The sequence below is a fragment of the Podarcis bocagei genome (assembly GCF_964188305.1).
Source record: "Podarcis bocagei genome assembly, chromosome: 12".
In the NCBI taxonomy this organism is placed as follows: Eukaryota; Metazoa; Chordata; class Lepidosauria; order Squamata; family Lacertidae; genus Podarcis; species Podarcis bocagei.
This window is the reverse complement of record NC_138137.1, coordinates 35,839,057-35,858,755: the sequence shown is the minus strand read 5'-3', so window position 1 is coordinate 35,858,755 and position 19,699 is coordinate 35,839,057. Positions and strand designations below refer to the sequence as shown.

The window sequence follows — 19,699 nt, the reverse complement described above, 5'->3', positions numbered from 1 at the left end:
TTCCATAGGAGTGGATTGAAGTGTGTGTTCCATTTAGGCACTTACACACACACACACACACACACACACACACACTTCATCCAAATTATTACATAAGATGTCTCTCCATGGAATAAGAGATTATCGATTGCTTTCTTCGCCTCTGTAAGAAACAGGAAAGAAGGTAGTCATATTTTATTGGAGGCACTTTGAAGCAATTTGCTCTCCTTGCAATCGTGGAACTATTCAAACTGAGAGTTGCCAAGGAGATTTCTTTCTTCCGTTCTTTCTTTTCTTCATAATGATTGCAAACTTGAGTTCTGCAGCCAAGAGCAAAGGCAGATCTCAAAATCTGAATCCTTGGAAAGCTGCCAGAATAAGGAAGAGGCAGAACTCTGTTGTAACAAAGAAACTACAGTGTGTGTGTGTGTGTGTGTGTGTGTGTGTGTGTGTGTGTGTGTAGATGAAAAAGGCCAAACTGTGTAACTGGAAAACTTTCAGGACCACAAGAGTCTATTTCCATAATCGCTTTCTACTAACAGTCAGGGCACTGCACAATATAAACAGTACAGTCCTATACGTGTCTGCTCAGAAATAAGTCACATCAAGCTCAATGAGGGTTACTCCAAGGTAACTGCAGCCCAAAATAGTTCATACAAAACGTAAACATTACTACTACCAGTAATAAAATACAATACTATAAAAGCAACACTGTGAAATATTCATAAAAGCTCAATGAATTAATGTCCATATCATCATTCTGTCCCCCATAAATACTTCCACAGTTTATTTCCCTAAATTCTTTTTCACCAGATCTCCCAGGCATACACTGTGTCTCCAGTTCATAGAAACAAATAAGCTCTGCTCATATGTTACTTGTATGTAGGGCATTCTGTCGGTGATGGAGGAATGGGATTGGCTGGCTGCCCCCGCTCCTGACACCACATCCCTGAGCTACTCCTACCCTAAGGGTGTATGACGTAAGCACCTGACATCTGCTGAGGAACACCTGCGTGTGAACAGCTGCTTCTGTGTAGCAGCTCAGTGCAATTGGGACACCTGGTTGCGCTGGTGTCCTAATCACCTGGAACTCACGCACATGAGCAGGGGTTGGGTAGCCCGGGGGCAGGACCAGCAGCTTAACCCTGCTCCCGCTTCACAGTGTAAGTGCCCTGGGTGTTAGTAATGCATGAATAGGACTATAGGGCATAGGCTTTCTGGCAACCATGTGAGAATTGGAATCTTCTGATCATAGATCACTGGTAATACCATATTTTGAGACATTGAGGAAGCATAACAGTTGCTATTTTTTTCTGTCCTAAGCACATACAAGCTGGCCCAGTAAGATATAGGTTGAGGGATGCTAATCTCGCTACAAATGAGGCCTGTACTGTCTTCTTGGCTATCAGCTTTGTGGAATGCCCTTTCCATCAATTGGTACTTTGACCTTCATGGTACCATAGGGAGTTTAAGATAACAATACTACTAAATAGATGGCCAGTAATCCATTTTTCACGGGCAAAGCAAGCCTTTGATAAAAGTGAGTTCTGAATAGAAATTGTGCTTTAGAAATCTGATTAGGATTTGTCTGTCTTTTGTCCTTCAGCTGAAAAAGCACCGATTATCGGTCGGCCACACAAACAGCTTTGCAAAATCAGTAGTGAACATGGCAGATTTAGTAAGTATAATTCACAAGCTGCTAGTGCAAGATAGATTTGTCAGCCTTATCACGGGGATGGTAATTTTGGGTCAGGGAGCGATAGCTGCAGTGCATTTTTTCATTGGTGTCTATTTTGCCATTGGATGACTGAACTGCAGAAGTCTCAGTTATCTCATTAGGACCATTCCTGTATTATGTTTCTGAATCAAAGGTTCCCAAGTTTTGAAGCACACTCCCTTATATTGGGGGCGGGGGAATGGCCTTGAAAATATATTCAGATATTTAGCCCTTGATCACATTGCGCTTTAATCTGTTAGAAAGGAGAGGGCTCTGACCCTTCATTAAAGTACTGTTCTGTATGCTCAACATTTCCTTAACTACATGGGGGCAAAGGGGCTGTTTTAAGGAGAAAAAGAGGCAAAATTTATACTGTCGCTTGATGATCGTTCATTTTGTTAATGTGCTAGATTTACAAAGAACAGCTCAACACCAGGATAGTCTTGGTTGCCATGGAAACCTGGGGTACTGATAACAAGTTCACCATATCTGAAAACCCACTGGTGACCCTGCGTGAGTTTATGAAATATAGGAGGGATTTTATCAAAGAGAAAAGTGATGCAGTTCACCTTTTTTCGTACGTAATTTCATATTGTTTTGTTATCACTTGGGGTAGTGTATTCTGAATTGCTAGTGCTGAATGACGTTAATTTGGTCTGGGCATAATTCTAAACCACAGTTTATGATTGCATGCGTGAGCCTTGGGTATGTGCATGCTCCACTTTCTCCTTCTCCTCAGACATGGCCTTGAGGTGATCAGAAGCTATCGTTTCCATTTTTAATTCAGTGGTTTATTGTTACGTCCAAACCTCGAACTCTGTTTAATCTTAAAAAATGATTTTGGGAAGCAAACCAGGATTGTAAACCAAGATTAACTTGTTTCCCCTAAACCACAGTTAAGGCTAACCACAATTTGTCTGATTGAGCAACTGTGGCTAGTTGAAAACAAAAGTAAAAAAGGAGTTTGAGGCTTTGTTCATGTAATGCCTTGTGTTTCATCAGAACACAGCCAAACATTTTACATGATGTCCAAATGCGCTGTGTACTGTAATACACACTTTACACATTATTAGGGCAGACCCATGTTTAAACCAACTTTTACGACCCTGAATGCCATCTATTTTCATAAATATTAAAACAGAGATGGGATTTTAAGTGTGGTAGAAGTGATTTGAGCACACATTCACTGTAGTCTGAGGAATTTTGCTTTTAAGGCAGTGAATGGGTTATTCAACCTACATCTACAGACAGCGACCGATTTGCATAGGGATTACATTCTGGACCCTTGCGTGCATTGGTGGGGTCCGTGTAAGGCCGCCCCGTTCTACCCCCATTTTTGTGATGTTTTCTGGTCACTTCTAGGTTTGGTGCAATGCTCGTGTGTGCGGGCATGCATATATCGGCCACACCTAAAATGGTCACTTCCATTTTTAAATATTACCTCAGCCTTCTCTCGATGCCATCTTCAGTGCGGACTGCAGAAGTAAAACCAGCAAAGTCAAGGGGGGCTTATCCCAGCCAACCCAACTGATTTCCCCCCACAAATATTTAAATCTGGATTTATGTTTGCACCCCTCTAGTATCCTTGTGCCTTATTTTCCAAGGGAGTAAACAAGGCATAAGACGAGCTCCTCTTGTCTGTCTTAGTTGACTTGCACTTTAAGGTAGGATCTCTCTAATGCTGTCCCCAAGGCAGTTGTGCCAGGATTTGGGCACCTTGCTTGAAAGCACCCAATTCCTACTGGATCTGTATTAGCCTCCCCTGATGCCAGGTGTTTTTGTGTGCTCCCATTAGCCCCAGACAGCTGGAATGCATGAGATTTATAGTCTGAAACATCTGGGGGGCATCAGACTGAAGGAGCCTGATCTGTGTGGATCATCTCTTTTCAAATCATTTCCATGTTGTTTCAAATTCATGGTAGCTTCCTTTTTAAGGTTGTGGCTTCCTGCTCTCTTTCCTTCTCCCCACTGCCTCCAAACCACTGTTCTGAATCAGAAGCGGGAACTTCACAAACAAGCATACGTGTTTTCTGTCTCCTGAATCCTAAGCTAATGCTTGTTGTTTGAAAATGCCATGGTTTCTAAATTGCCGCTTTGTGCTTTTCTCACTACGGTTTCTGTTGTTTTTCTTTAAAGGGGGAGTCAGTTTCAGAGCAGTCGCAGCGGGGCAGCCTACATTGGTGGTATTTGTTCGCTTCTGAAAGGTGGTGGTGTAAACGAAGTAGGTCCAAATGCCTCTAGAAACACAAAAGGGCTATGCAGAAATGTTTTTTGTGAAAACCCATGTCTGGTTCAGCTCTCATGGCACAATGCTGTGTGACCCACCCTCCCCTGTCACAATGGGAAGAAAGCACCCCTTGGTACCAGTCAGAACATGGAAGGGGGAAAAGATTAAAACCCTTCTCTCCCCACCCCCCACTCCATGCTACAGTCTCAGTCTTCCCCAACCCCACACTGGATTTTTATTATTAATATCTTATAATAAAGTTTAATGCTATAGATGAACTTGTTTTGTATTGGATGTCTTCTCTAATCATTTAAGGGCAAATGTTTTTACCTGTTATTTGGCCTACGCTTTGCAACTTTCAGCCAGCTTGCTATTCCCCTACGGTTCACGGGAAGTAAATGGAACAAGCCTTTGCAATCTCATCTTTCGCTTCAGGACAATTCTTTTAAAATTTATAAAACACTTGTAAATTGATTTTCTTTTCCCCTCTCCAAGCCGTTGCTTCTCTTGTTTTGTCTTTCAGTTTGGAAAGCCGGATTTAATGTCAGTAACGTTGGCACAGTCCTTAGCTCACAACCTTGGCATTTTCTCAGACAAAAGAAAATTGCAGAGTGGTAAGGAAGTTTGGTTGATGGTTTCCTTTAAAAAAATGCTCATTTATTTATCCCCCCCCCCAGGAGGGCAGATGTATTCTCATGCCCCCTACCTTTGCCCCAGTCTCTCCTTTTCTCTTTCTCAGTCATTGTAATAATATATTATTTTTCAGAAGGAAAAGGAAATTTTTGAAAGATGTTCCTAAGAATGCATCTGAACTCTCTGGAATTGCATTGTTTGTTAAATAACGAATCAGGGATACAGTTTTGGTCTAACTGTGGCAATTATCCTATGGTAATTGTATGCAAATTAAATGCAGATCTTTTGGAATTGGCCACATCTGCACCTCATGACCTGGCTGGTGGTGGGAAAGTATTTCTCCTCTCCTGTCAGATATGGGACATGGCATTAAAACTTACTTACTCCATACATGCTTGTGAGAGCCAAACCCATGAAGGTTTGTTTTGCAGTGATCTTTATTTCGTAGATTTCTGGAATGATACATTTAAAGATGAGAAATGCCCTTACTCACAGCTTACTTTGGTATTATAGAACTCCTTCTGGTAGGCTTATAAATAAGTATTGTGTATTCTTCCTTACTTCTTATTTATTTCTCCTAATATGCCCCCCCTATATTTAGATTATTTCCAAAGGGGGGGAAAACAATAGTGTGTAATTTGTTTATTTTTATTTTAGGTGAGTGTAAATGTGAGGACACATGGTCTGGCTGCATAATGGGAGATACTGGGTAAGCTATTGCTTTTGAGAAACTTCAGCGCAGCAAAAAATCTAGATTAGGAGGTGGGGATGGTCGGAGGAAGCGGTACCTAATAAATAGCATTAAATGAAACTGTGCACCTGAATCGGCTGACAGCAAATTGATGCACGTTGTCAAATTGACAATGGGTTGCATTCAGCTAAGTCCTACTCAGAGTAGACCCATTAAAATACATAAACATAAGTTAATCATGTCCATTAACTTCAGTGGGTCTATTCTTAGTAGGGATAGCATTGGCTGCCACCCATTGAGTCTGTGTGTCTCATTAGGAAGATAACAGCTTGCCTGCTGGATCAGGGCAATGGTCCATATTGTACAGCATCTTGTTCTCACAGTCGCCAGCCAGATGCATGTGGGAAGCAACTGGTATTCAGAAACAAACCACCTCCAACATAGCCATTGTGTCAAGTTGTGACTGATAGCCTCATCCTCCATTTGTCTAATCTTCCGTAAGAGCCATGCAAGTCGGTGGCCATCATGGCACCTTGTGAGAGCAGATTCCACAGTGTGACAATGTGCTGTATAAAGAAGCATATCCTTTTGTCTGCCCTGAATATTTCAGCTTTTTTGGATGTCCATGCTATGACAGGGAGAATGAAAAAAAGTTCTCTATCGCTTTCTCCTGTGCCCTACATAGTTCCATGGACTTGTGCCATGTCACGTCTTAGTGTGAGTTCTAATGCTGCACAACAGAGGAATTCACTAGTGCATCAGCTGCACTAGCAGAAACCGGTCGCTCAACAGATTACACAACCTCTTACACAAAGTTACTTGCAACCTGCTTGTGCATTCTCTTGTGCAACAGTATTCTGGTGGCGCCAAACTTTTTACCAGAAGAACAAGTACACCGCCAAGTGACTTTAACTTAGTGCTAATTTGGGTACAAACCGTTGCCTGCCCAGCATATCAAAATCTGAACTAGTTCAGCTCCTACTGGCTAGCAACCATGTCATAAAAATAAGGATAGACCAATGTAGCTGAATTCTTGGCCTGTTTTTCCACTGAGCTTGCAGAAGTGAAAACAAAAGCATCAGTGACATGCTTCATATTGAACACATAACTCGCCTCTAGGCTACTCATTCTCCCTAAGCATATTCATGATGGAAGCTAAACTAAAATTATGTTTTTGGCCCACCTAATAAGCCACAAGTTTCTCATAGCTGTTGTTCTCCTTGAGTTTTAAACATGAAATATGTAGGCACATAGGCACTACCAGTTTACTAAGTGAGTACTGTACATCCGGGGATGTAGGTGGCGCTGTGGGCTCCACAGAGCCTAGGACTTGCCGATCAGAAGGTTGGCGGTTCGAATCCCCGCAACGGGGTGAGCTCCCGTTGCTCGGTCCCTGCTCCTGCCAACCTAACAGTTCAAAAGCATGTCAAAGTGAAAGTAGATAAATAGGTACCGCTCCGGCGGGAAGGTAAACGGCGTTTCCGTGCACTGCTCTGGTTCGCCAGAAGCGGCTTAGTCATGCTGGCCACATGACCCAGAAGCTGTACGCCGGCTCCCTCGGCCAATAAAGTGAGATGAGCGCCGCAACCCCAGAGTCGGCCATGACTGGACCTAATGGTCAGGGGTCCCTTTACCTTTACTGTACATCCATGTGAAGTTTCTCAGCTCTATTCCCTATCATTATTTTGTATTCCTCAGTGCTCCAGATAATTTGCAAATACGAACAGCAGAAGCTAATGAGATTATCTAGGGCATCGCTGGAGAAAGCACAAGAGTCATTTCGATAAAAATTATTCCTACTGGTTTTAATTAGCAATAAAATAGCTTAAGGAAATAACTGGCAAAAATATTCCTTCCAGTGGAAGCACTTTCAGTCCAGTAGAAGTCTTACCTGAATGTTTATGAATCCATCGGTGGGTCATGAACTAACCTGCTTCCCCCTTTGATGCAGCTATTACCTTCCAACCAAGTTCTCCAAATGCGACGTTGAGGAGTACCACGAATTTTTAAATAATGGAGGTGGAGCCTGCCTTTACAACAAGCCTTCCAAGGTAATAGCGGTTTGACACTAAATAACGTTTTATCATTCTGTCTACTCAGATGCTCAGCTCAGTGGCCTCCCAGTCATTTGTATTGAAATGCTTCTTGGCAAACCCACCTGTGTAGCACTTGTTATATATTACCTTATTCTTTCAAAATTGGCTGTGGGCAATCTGTGACCTTCCAAAACGTTGCTGGGCTGGATGAGAAGTTTTAAGTGTCATTTTTGTTTTGGAGCATTTAAAAAACAAAACTGTGCATTGACTTGTTTCTACAATACATTGGGCGTAAGGATCAGTTTCCATAGTAGAGGTTGTTTGCTTTGTTTAGTGCTCCACTTAACTGGACACAGAACATATGTAGGGGGCGAGGACTCTTAGAATATCCTGTGACAGATGGGGATGACCAATCTCCCTTTATTCAGTGATTCCTCTATAGCAGTCTATTTTTAAGTAAATCTGCATATATTCAATTTTGGCTTTGCTTTTCATCACAGCATTGGGATTCAGAGCTCCCTGGTTTTTCATCTCCCGAAATTTAATCTGCTGCCTCCGCCTGCCTCTAGTAGTGCTTTTTAATGTGGTGTTTTATGGATTTGTTTAAAAGTTTGTTGAGAGTTTCCTTGGGTTTCTTTTTAAGAGAAAGGCAGGGTAAAAATATTTTAAATAATGAATAATAAACTGCATATGCAGTACTGAAGTTGAAACGGCAAAGTTTTAAGGAAGTTGAAGGAGTTTAGGATTAAGGTGCAATTGAAATATTTTAAAGACTTCTTCCAACTATTGAAACTCATTTCCCTAGCATCACTACTATAACACACAGTAAAAAAAAAGTTAAGCATTTATGTCCTTCCCTTCTGGGCATCTTACAATATTAAAAAACAAAGATGCTATAAAACAACAACAGAAACCAAATCAGCCAAGGAGGCAGGACCAGCAGTTAAACCCCCAAATGCTTTGTTGTTGTTTAGTCGTGTCCGACTCTTTGTGACCCCATGGACCAGAGCACGCCAGGCACTCCTGTCTTCCACTGACTCCCACAGTTTGGTCAAACTCATGTTAGTAGCTTCGAGAACACTATCCAACCTAAGTTGCCACAAAGAGCAACAGCCAGAATAAAATGCTTGTTTAAAAATGAAAAGGCATTGCAAAGATGCAACCACAAACGACTCTCTTTGTATACAGTGGGATAATTTAGTGCGTAACATTGGAAAGACGTTTGCTTCATTTTCTTTTCTGTATGTCACTGTAGATGTGACTCACACAAGCCTTTTTAGGCATTGAGTAATAAATATGTGAAGCGGCTATTGAAAAGTGGTAGTCACAGCCCCTGGGTGACAGTGCATGCACAAGCTTCACCCCTGGCTGATGCATGAACTGTGCCATGCTCCATGTGCACAGACACATTAGACAGGAGAACTAGTTACCTATGGCAGCGGTGCGAAACCTCACGTCCAGCCCTAGCTGCCTGCTGAACTTTCCACAGCCCCCGTTTCCTACTCTGAGTGTATATGAACAACCCATGAACTCTTGCTTGTCTGGATAGAGGACAGAGAAGTGTGTGAATGTGTGCAGCAGGCATCCTGCTGTACAAACGTAAAATTTACATTGGTTGCCTCAGCCTTTGGCACTCCCCGCCACTGGAACCTGGCCTTTGGAAGCTTGCCCAGAAGGGAACGTGGTCCCTGGGCTGAAAAAATGTTTCACACCCCTGGACTCCAGGGGTTATAGCTATAGCTTGCATATTCTTGAGAGCTCCTCCACCTAAACATATGAATATGACTGTGGGCTGTTTTACCGGTGGCCAAATAATGCAACCCCACACTTGCCATTTTTATCCTGTCTTCCTTATTTATTTTTCGTCGCAGCTTCTCGATCCTCCAGAATGTGGCAATGGCTTTGTTGAAGCTGGAGAAGAATGTGACTGTGGTACTGCGACCGTAAGTCATGCAATGAATAGTTTGCCCGTGGCGTCACTTCCTTTTCAAATTAGACAACTCATTAAAGAAGAATAGGAGAAACTGCCTTAAGGGGGCGGGCTTACTGTTTGCATTGTTTTCCTCGCCAGCCACTTGGTGAAGGAAGCAAGCTGCACATTAACCGTGCATTGATGCATGCACAGTGGTGCTGGTGGAGGTACTTTGGGTCTGCTTGCAATGTACCAAGCAAGTGTAAAAAGAAGAAGAGAAGACTCTGGGGTGTATCCTGTGCTCGTCATGCTCAGAGCATGTTTCTCAGTTAGTAGATGCCAGAATGTAGGCTTCTCCCAAGGCCATCAAATTATTGATTGATTGGTTGATTTTTTAATCTGAAGTTTGCATTATGCACACCATAGAGTGTCAAATGAAGGCGCAGATAGTTTTGAAGAAATGTGCTCGTCAAACTGCTGTTTTACAATTGCCTCCACTCCTCAGGAATGTCGTGCTGAAGGTGGAGATTGCTGTAATTCCTGTAGTCTAACGGCTAACTCCGAATGCAGTAATGGACTTTGTTGTAAAAAATGTCAGGTGCGTATTTAAGTGAAAGATTTTTATTTTAAAAAAAGACCATTTAAAAGCCCGCCACTGTGTCATTATGCCTACTTTTGATTACCAGCAAAATCGACTCATTTTCTGAAAGCTTAACAAAAAGTATCCCAATGTTTCCTTCGCAGTCAGTTTCATCTGCAGGACGTAGCGCAGTATCTCCTGTTTTCAAGCACTTGTTTGTTTACAAGTCGGCCAGTTGAGAAGATACTAAAAGAGAAACAGTAGCACAGAATGAAATGGTGTTATAGCTGGAAGGTCACACAGCCAAACCCAGTTCTCGCTGTAGGATCTGCAACGGAGGATGCAGCTTCAGTTATCCATGACAGATGGCCATCCATCCTTTGCTTAAGTCCTCTGGCAAAGCAGAGCTCACCACCTCCTGAGGCAGGCTGCTTCTCCTAAGTTTAGCTGGAATCTGCTTCTTTAAACCGCTTCCCTCCTTTATATGGGCCGCCGATCACAGGGGTTGTGCCGTTTATAAATATCGTGGCATGTAATTGTAACCTTCATTATTGTACTTGGACATTCGAATTTTGTCAGTCGCATATGAGAACCCCCAGTTAAACCCGATGCGAAGAACAGAAGAAGAAAATATTTTTGTGTGTGTGGTATTTTGACTTGAACCATCAAAAGGTTATAGATCTTCTCAGATATTTAATGTTTCTTTTTCAGTTTGAAGCCAAAGGAGTTGTATGCAGAGAAGCTGTGAATGATTGTGATATTGCAGAGAGTTGCACAGGAGACTCTAATCAGGTAAAGTTTCAAAATGAGTGACTGGAAGGCTGTAGCTCAGTATAGCAACAGGACATCTGCTTGGCATGTAGAAGGTCCCTGGTTTAATCCCTGCCATCTCCAGGTTAGCATTGGGAGAGGCTCCTGCCTGAAGCCCTGGAGAGCTGCTGCCAGCTAGTGTAGGCAGTATGGAGCTAGAGGGACCATTGGTCTGACTCTGTATAAGGCAGCTTCTTATGTTCAGAGAGAAATAATAATAATAATAATAATAATAATAATAATAATAATAATAATAATTTATTTATACCCTGCCCATCTGGCTGAGTCTCCCCAGCCACTCTGGGCGGCTCCCAATCAAGTATTAAAAACAATACAGCGTTAAATATTAAAAACTTCCCAGAACAGGGCTGCCTTCAGATGTCTTTTAAAGATAGGATAGCTACTTATTTCCTTCACATCTGAAGGGAGGGTGTTCCACAGGGTGGGCGCCACTACCGAGAAGGCCCTCTGTCTGGTTCCCTGTAACCTCACTTCTCGCAATGAGGGAACTGCAGAAGGCCCTCGGCGCTGGATCTCAGTGTCTGGGCTGAATGTTGGGGGTGGAGACGCTCCTTCAGGTATACTGGACCGAGGCCGTTTAGGGCTTTAAAGGTCAGCACCAACACTTTGAATTGTGCTCGGAAATGTACTGGGAGCTGGTGTTATATGGTCCCAACAGCCACTCCCAGTCACCAGTCTAGCTGCCGCATTCTGGATTAATTGCAGTTTCCGGGTCACCTTCAAAGGTAGCCCCACGTAGAGCGCATTGCAGTAGTCCAAGCGGGAGATAACTAGAGCATGCACCACTCTGGCAAGACACTCTGCGGGCAGGTAGGGTCTTAGCCTGTGTACCAGGTGGAGCTGGTAGACAGCTGCCCTGGACACAGAATTAACCTGTGCCTCCATGGACAGCTGTGAGTCCAAAATGACTCCCAGGCTGCGCACCTGGTCCTTCAGGGGCACAGTTACCCCATTCAGGACCAGGGAATCCCCCACACCCACCCGCCCCCTGTCCCCCCAAAACAGTACTTCTGTCTTGTCAGGATTCAACCTTAATCTGTTAGCCGCCATCCATCCTCCAACCGCCTCCAGGCACTCACACAGGACCTTCACCGCCTTCACTGGTTCTGATTTAGAGCTGGGTGTCATCTGCTTACTGATGAACACCCAGCTCAAACCACCTGATGAGAGAGAGGTTTGCAAAATCTGGACATTCAGTTAATACCCACTTGAACAAAACAATTTTGGGAGACAGGAAGCAATGTCAAATCGAAGGCTTAAAATGTGCATTTGCATTAATTTTAGACACTGCAGTGCAGCTTTAAAAACTCTGGTCTAGCTTATCATATGGTTCCTTCTGCTTTTTCTTTAGTGCTCTCCAAACCTGCACAAAATGGATGGGTATTCATGCGATAACGAAGAGGTACGTACAGTGTTTCATTTGATAACTTGCGTAAGATAGGCTTGAGCAGATAAAAGCTAGTCTGTTCACAGACGTCTATTAAAGGACTCATTTGGGACGATGGAATCTGTGATTCTAAACATGTGCTGCAGAATCCTGTGCCAGAATCGTGTCTCTTCCCCACCCTTTCCTCTTAAATATATGTGTATATATTATAGGTTTGGTTTCTTGTTCACTTTGTTTCTTGCATATCACATTAGCGGCAGATAGACAGTTGTAATGTAACGTTAATACTTTGAATACATAGCAATAATTTTCACTTCAGTTGGTTAGGTGAGTGGGGGGGAAATAGGTTTTTGAATAGTAAGACCTTTTTATTTAGATCTGGCAAACATTTGAAATTGAAATTGCATATTAAAATGGAGCTGCATATTAAGGCTGCTAAGCTTTGGTCCCATTGGTACCTATTGGTTGTTTGTTTTTTACTGTTTTATAACCTTTTCCCCTCAGTAATGTAGAAACAAGCTAAGCAATAGATTTTTGGAAAATATGTCAAATGACGACAGACCATGTGTCCTTTTCTTGGTTTCTCTTCAGGGCCTTTGTTTTGGAGGACGATGTAAAACAAGAGACAGGCAGTGTAAATATATCTGGGGAGAAAGTGAGTAAGCTCTTTTAAGCTTCCAATTATTATTATTTTTTAAGTGGTATCCCTCTGGAAACCCACTTGCTTGGCATCAGGACTGTCACACAGAAGAAGGCAAAGACGTGCTATTTGCTGCTCCAGAGAACAGCATTATATCTAATGGACTTAAGTTACAGAAGAATGGGTTCTGATTCAACATTAGGGCCACATCTGCCCTATCCTTTTAGAGCACTATGATACAGTCATGGCCTCCTCCAAGGAATGCTGGGAACTCTAGTTTGTTAGGGGTTGCTGAGAGTTGTTAGAAGGCCACTATTGCCCTCACAGAGCTGCAGTTCTCAGAGTTATTTGGGAACATGGGCTGATTTTTAAACCACTCTAGATCTTGTCTGGTTGCTAGAGAATAGGCGGTATTCCACTTGAAGCTGCTACAGTTTCCAGCAGCAGATATTTCTGCTGCTTTATAACCACAGATGTCTACTATTTTGAAGGCAAAGTGCTTTATCAATTGTACAATACCTTTGCAAATTCTAGTTTCCTGTCAATTTCCTCCCACTCCAGTCACCGGTACATTTCAAGGATGCTTTAGCTGAGAACCTTCAGTGCTTATATAATAAAAATAGTTGAGAACATATAAATTGTGATCTCAGTCAGACCAAAATCTTCCCATGTTTACACATGCTTAGCTTTTAGAACAAACGTGTGTGACATGATTGAAGGAAATTAGTTTCTGTTATTTTTTCCCTTGCCCTTAAGATGTGACGGTCGCTGATAACTATTGCTACGAGAGGTTGAATATAGAAGGAACTGAGAAAGGCAACTGTGGCAGAGACAAAGATACTTGGACACAGTGCAAGAATGAGTAAGTTAACACTATTCTTTTGAGATAGCACCTTGATTTTCTTCGTGTTTTAGGCCAGCGGTCCTCAGGCATTATAAGCGACATATATGTTCCTTTGCAGATAACCAGATCTAACACCATCATTATCATCAATAATAATAATAATAATATAACTTTAGATTTAATTGCAAAGATTGCATTGCAGTAATACAATCATGACGTCACCAATGCCTGAGGTACTGTTGGTCCCCAGGTGCCTGTTTGGGTTCAAGGGGGTTCTGGGCCTGTAGAGGTTGGAGACTGTTGGTGTCAACCAGGGATGTCCAACACGTCAATCGTGATCTACTGGTCGATCCCTGCGAGCTTTAGGTAGATTGCGGTCAATCGTTGGCCCCCTTCCGGCCCCACCCCCTCTCCCAGCACCGGCCTCTATTGTTGCAGAAGGGAAGTCAGAGTTTAGAAACGGAGGCTGTTGTCTGGCCAGCGATCGTAAAGTTGGTGGCTGCCTTTGTTCCCCCCTCCCTCAGAAGAGCTGCCCCCCTAAAAAATGTGGCACCTCCCCTCCCCCTAAAAAGCTCAACAACTTTGAGCTGAACCCCTAAAAAATGGGGGTAGATCACTGCCAGGTTTTAATTTTGAAAGTAGATTGCAGTCTCTCGGGAGTTGGCCACCCCTAGTGTTGGCCAGGGTTTCCCAAACTTGGGTGTCCAGCTGTTTTTGGACTACAGTTCCCATCATCCCTGATCACTGGTCCTGCTAGCTAGGGATGATGGGAGTTGTAGTCCAAAAACAGCTGGAAGGCCAAGTTTGGGAAACCCTGGTGTAGACAATCCTGAGCTAAATGGACCAGTGGTCTAACTCAGGATAAGGCAGTTTTCTGTGTTCTGTTGCTTATGTCCAGTAAACATCACCTATTTCTCTTAGGTAAGTTTCCCCCCTTTTTTACTCCAAGCAGCAGCAGCATCAACAATGAATGCCTTGTTTAATCTTTCCTTCCAGGGATGTTCTTTGTGGATATCTCCTGTGCTCTAATATTGTTTCTATCACCCCAAGACTTGGGGAACTCGATGGCGAAATCACATCAACTTCTCTTCAAGCTGTGGACAAGTCCTTTGTTTGCAGGTAATTTCTCAAATCCTAAACGGGGAGGACCCAGTCCAAGCCCATGAATTGTATTTTATTGTCATGATCAGAGGTAACAGCACATCACATGTCCATCGCTATGTGTATACAGAGCAGTTGCACTTGTAAATTTAAAATAATGTTGCATAAATTCCAGGTTGCTTAATCACTGGTCAGAATTTTTTTGAAGTTTTGCGTGATCCACTGTGAGAAAACATCAGCTCTTTTCTAGCCATGAAAAAAGGATTAACAAACGTTACTTAGAGCCAGCATGGTGTAGTGGTTAAGAGCGGTGGACTTGTAATCTGGTGAACCGGGTTCGCTTCCCTGCTCCTCCACATGCAGCTGCTGGGTGACCTTGGGCCAGTCACACTTCTCTGAAGTCTCTCAGCCTCACTCACCTCACAGAGTGTTTGTTGTGGGGGAGGAAGGGAAAGGAGAATGTTAGCTGTTTTGAGACTCCTTCGGGTAGTGATAAAGCGGGATATCAAATCCAAATTCCTCCTCCTCCTCTAGTGTTCTATGTTTTGACAGCAGTTTTGTTAAAAAGAGATTTTAATTTGGTGGATCTAACAACAAAGGCTTTTTGTGTCCTTTTGCAGCGGGAGTCATGTCAAGCTAGAGGAAGATGCAGACCTTGGCTATGTAGAAGATGGGACACCTTGTGGCCAAGGAAGGATATGTTGGGAGCACAGATGCCTTTCTGCAGAATCCTTTAACTTCAGTTCCTGTCCAGGAAGTACAGAAGGCACCATCTGTTCAGGGCATGGAGTAGGTTTTGCAGTGCCTTGAGGGAGTGATTGCACATTAATTCCTTAAATATTGGCTGGCTGGCAAGGGTTCTTTCTGTGCCTTTTCCAAAAGGGCTGTAAAAGAGGCTGAAAGTAAATACATGTGAACCAATCTGTAACCTACGCGTATAGGGTGGCATACAAATAAGAATAATAAATCATCCAGTATACTTTAAAGCACTGGAATTAATCATCTGCCTCATTTTGTAGCCTAGTGGTAGAAAAGCAGGAAAGCAATATCCTTTATTTATATTCGGACGACATATTCAGATTTGAGGACTGCTTTCTAAATGTTAGATTACATTCTTTATAGGTGTGCAGTAATGAAATACAGTGTATCTGTGAAGGGCTGTGGACTGGTGCGGACTGTGCCAAACCCATCATGAAACCAAGAAATGATGATTTTATGCCCAATCCAGGTGAGTTGCATGTTTTACAATTTAATGAAATGATCACAGGCTACTTTGGGGGGGGGGGGTCAGACTTCAAAGCATGTGCATTAATTTTCCACTTAACATGGCATCACAGCAGTAGAGTCTTTTGTCAATAGGTACCGTTGGACCAACTTTCACAGGCCAGAGCCCAGTTTATCAGATATAGCTACCTGCCACAAGACTCGGTTGTCTTAGAAGTCATGCTTTGTAAAAAGGGCCATCACTCAGTGGTTCCACACTGAGTCCAAGGCACCTCTAGATTGGGGTGTGTGCGGAGGAACTGCACTATGAAACCATTAATAGCCATTTCCAGGCACTGCAGACAATATTGAACTAGATTGACCAATCGTCTGACTTGGTATATGGTTATATATGGTCAAGGAGTACCAAGACCTTGAACTTGGTCTGGTGGAAGATTGGCAGTCACTGCAGATCCCACAGACAAGGTTTTATATGCTAGTGGCGGTTGCCTCCACAAGCAGCCTGACCACCACATTTTTCAGCCTCCAGGCAAACCTCAAGTGCAACCTCACATGGAGAGCATTACAATAATCCAACCCTGAGATTACCAGTACATGGGCAACTGTGGTTAAGTTATCCTGATCCAGGAAAGGCCATAGTTGTCTTCTGGTAAAAGGTAGTCCAAGCCACTGTTCTTTCATTGGCAGAGTTGGATCCAGATGAAGCAGCTGCTCCTTCAATGAGAGTGCAGCCCCAAGGCGATCTAGATCAGAGCTGTGGCAGGGGCAAAAAGCTGAATCTGCTCTTGCCAGGGTTCAGATCCAGATTGTGATATGCATACACTCAGCTGCTATTTACTAAAAAAACCCAAAGAAACACACCTAAGTTGGCCCACGTTGTCTTGAATCCCGCTTTATTCTTTGCTGCTACATGTCTCCCTGAGGGTGTTTATCCCAGAGTTTTACACCTCTAAAAATGAATCAAGCAATCTGAATTTAGGGTTGTCTCCAAATATATCATACTCTGAATGAACCCATTTAAATATTAATGGACATGTCCGTTGATTTTAATAGCTCTACTCCCAAGTATGACTTAGCTGAATAACTGTATTAGGAAAACCGAAGTTTCATAGTTTTACGTATGTGCTCCATCGCCTCGAAATGAGGTACATTCAGATTCTCGTTTCCTTCTTTTTTTTAATCTAGGTGTCACTAGCACAAATATTATTATAGGTGCTATCGCTGGTACAATTTTAGTGTTGGCTCTGATTCTGGGCATAACTGCATGGGGTTACAAGTAAGTAATTTATATATATATATATCTTATATTAACAAAGGTAAAAAAGGTTATTTCATAAGATTTTCTATACTTTATTATGATTTGATAAAGTAAAAGTATGAATTGGCAGTGTGAATTATCAAATGATTTAGGCAAAAGAGAATTTCAGAAGTTTCCCTAATCAGAACTGCTTCCAGTTCTCCTCTCTGCAAATAGTTGCCATTCTAGGCTTGCTGTACTCAGAAGACTTGTTGTCCAACATCTGCGGACTGAAGTCTGCATAAGACTGGAGGACAGAGGACAGCCTTTGAGTAAAGCTAGTCTAGCCATCCTGCCTGGGGATTATGGGAATTGTAGTCCAATGACATCCAGAGACCCAGCCAGCAAAGCTGATGTACTCTTTAAGTCAAACTTGCCATAATAGTTATATTATTTACTGGCAACAGCCTGGCTTACTAATTTTTAGTATAACTTTCTCACATTCTATCTTCAATTATTTACTGCACACCTTTGTTTCAGCATGTCTAAACGAAATGTATGAGAGGAAAAATAAAATTTATTGAACTCATGCACTGATCCTAAGTATAGGCCACATTCACAAATGTTGATAAGTCTGGGTTGCTAGGCTCCCAAGGTTTTGGGAATAAGCCACATGCTTTGTACACACTGTTCAATGCCCCCCTCTTGCTCCTACCCTGGCATGAGGAGGGGAAACAACCCCAGAAGCTTGAAAGGGGTTTGACTTCCTGTGACGTCCAAGCCTGGGATTGTGCATTGTTTCTACCTAACAACAACTTTTGGTCTCAGCAAGCAGGGTTCTTCTTAACAGTCACTTAAATGATACTAACTCTACTTATGAAGTTAGGCAGCTCTTGAAAGGTACCAGAGGGGATTGCGCTCTCCTTCCTTGAATGAGAAGAGAATGAAAATAGATCTGGTTTGCGCAAGAAACCTCATGGTTAGTGAGGAAGGAGTTTCACAACAAGCCAGAGTTTCGACAGCATGAGTCAAATTGTGGCTTAGCTCAGCTAAGGACTGGGGAGGAGCAAAATGGCGGCAAGCTCCTTTCTGGAAGCCCACATCTTTGTGGGCCTAATAAGCCATTGACTTGGGTCCACATGACACAGCGAGCCATAGTTTGTCTTACTGTGCCATGTGAACCAGGTCAGTGTGTGAGTTCATATTGCCCAGGGTCTGCAGGGTTTGAAATAAGAAACATCATTTTCTTCTAAAAGGGCTTTCCTAAACTCAGCCTATGCATTTCAAACATAAAGCTGATGCTTCATTGCATGCAGTTTGCATAGTGTCATGCTCTGTTTCATAGCAATGACTCAATTGCTTGGGAAAGACAATAATACTCAACTTCTGCTAGGGTTTCTTTTCTATTTTATATCTTTGGGGCTGGATCCTAAGGGCTGCACAAAGGTGGGTCCTACCCCCTCTCTTCAACTGCAGCCACCCACACCTGGCCCTGTGCTGTTCCTCAAAGTTTCACAACAACTCTCTGAAGTGGCTTTTCAGGGGCATCAAAGAGATGCCAAAGGAGGGTGTGGGTCTTTCCCATTCTGCATGTGGAAATCCACTGGGAGTTCTTAGGATCCAGTTCTTAGCTTATGATACTGAGAAGAGTAATGGCAAGTACAACATGGTAACTCACTCTCTTATCTCTCTTCCTTCCTCTTGTAAGAAACTATCGAAGACAGAGGTATGTGAAAAAGCAGTGTGGCCACATGTCACAGAATGCTTAAGATGTGATCCCTATTTATTATTTAGTTGGGATATATCTATATATTAGAGACATCAGTATGGCTAGGAATGTAACATTTTTTGTGTACATGGAGCTGTGGGCTGATGAATCTAATTTAAATGGCTCCTATCTTTGTAGTGTTAATGTATTGTCCCTTAAGACTTGGATTCCTGTATTCTCAGATATGTTCTTTTAGGAGGGTGGAGCCCTAAGGCAGAGACCAGAACCTGTGGCCCTCCAGATATTTTTGGACTACAACTCCCATCATCACTGACCATTGGCCATGTTAACTGGGGCTGATAGGAGTTAGAGTCTAACAACACCAGGAAGGCCATGGGTTCCCCATACCTGCCCTATGTGGGCTATTTTGTTTTTTATTACACCTTTATTTTCCTAGCAGCCACAGTGTTGAAATTTAACTTCAGACCCAGTTCAATTCTGCTTAGTACATAACATTGATTACTGGAGCATTTTCCAATTACCTGGGCACTAATCCCTTCCATTATGAACTTGTCTGCATGTTTGCCTTTTTAATCAAAAGAGAGATTAACATAGCCATGTATGATCCCGCTCCTGACTGGTGCTGAGCACTTGTTTTTCTAAGCCACAATATTTTTTTCCAAATTAAAAAAAAAACTTGAAAGGAGGTCTAAGGGACCTCATGGATGGTGTTAGACTACAGCTTCCATCATCATTGGCTGTGCTGGCTGAGGTTGATGGGACTTGGAGTCCAGCAACATCTGGAGGACCCCCGACTCCTCATCCCTCCTCTAGAATAAGGCCCAGCAGCATTGTCCTTGGTTTGCTTTGGCCTCATGAAGATGCCATGTGCTGGCATCTGAAGCTGAGGGCAATGCTTCCCTATAAAATGGCTCCAGGTAGCAGCTGAGCA

General features: G+C 42.9%; 1 protein-coding gene across 13 annotated transcripts in view; it reads left to right on the top strand.

Moving 5' to 3' along the window:
- Positions 1–19,699, top strand: part of ADAM22 (ADAM metallopeptidase domain 22) — a 124,630-nt gene that overhangs the window by 81,447 nt on the left and 23,484 nt on the right. For 10 of the 13 annotated variants that reach the window (XM_081163157.1, XM_081163162.1, XM_081163164.1 and 7 more), the window contains exons 10-26: positions 1,586–1,657; positions 2,107–2,273; positions 3,833–3,917; positions 4,447–4,537; positions 5,214–5,265; positions 7,199–7,298; positions 9,155–9,226; positions 9,701–9,793; positions 10,487–10,567; positions 11,958–12,008; positions 12,585–12,648; positions 13,390–13,495; positions 14,474–14,596; positions 15,199–15,367; positions 15,701–15,806; positions 16,988–17,078; positions 18,748–18,765. In XM_081163157.1, the coding sequence (XP_081019283.1) occupies positions 1,586–1,657; positions 2,107–2,273; positions 3,833–3,917; positions 4,447–4,537; positions 5,214–5,265; positions 7,199–7,298; positions 9,155–9,226; positions 9,701–9,793; positions 10,487–10,567; positions 11,958–12,008; positions 12,585–12,648; positions 13,390–13,495; positions 14,474–14,596; positions 15,199–15,367; positions 15,701–15,806; positions 16,988–17,078; positions 18,748–18,765 (1,541 nt within the window). The remainder of the gene's footprint in view (positions 1–1,585; positions 1,658–2,106; positions 2,274–3,832; positions 3,918–4,446; positions 4,538–5,213; positions 5,266–7,198; positions 7,299–9,154; positions 9,227–9,700; positions 9,794–10,486; positions 10,568–11,957; positions 12,009–12,584; positions 12,649–13,389; positions 13,496–14,473; positions 14,597–15,198; positions 15,368–15,700; positions 15,807–16,987; positions 17,079–18,747; positions 18,766–19,699) is intronic. The other 3 variants (XM_081163163.1, XM_081163169.1, XM_081163161.1) reach the window with 1 other exon arrangement.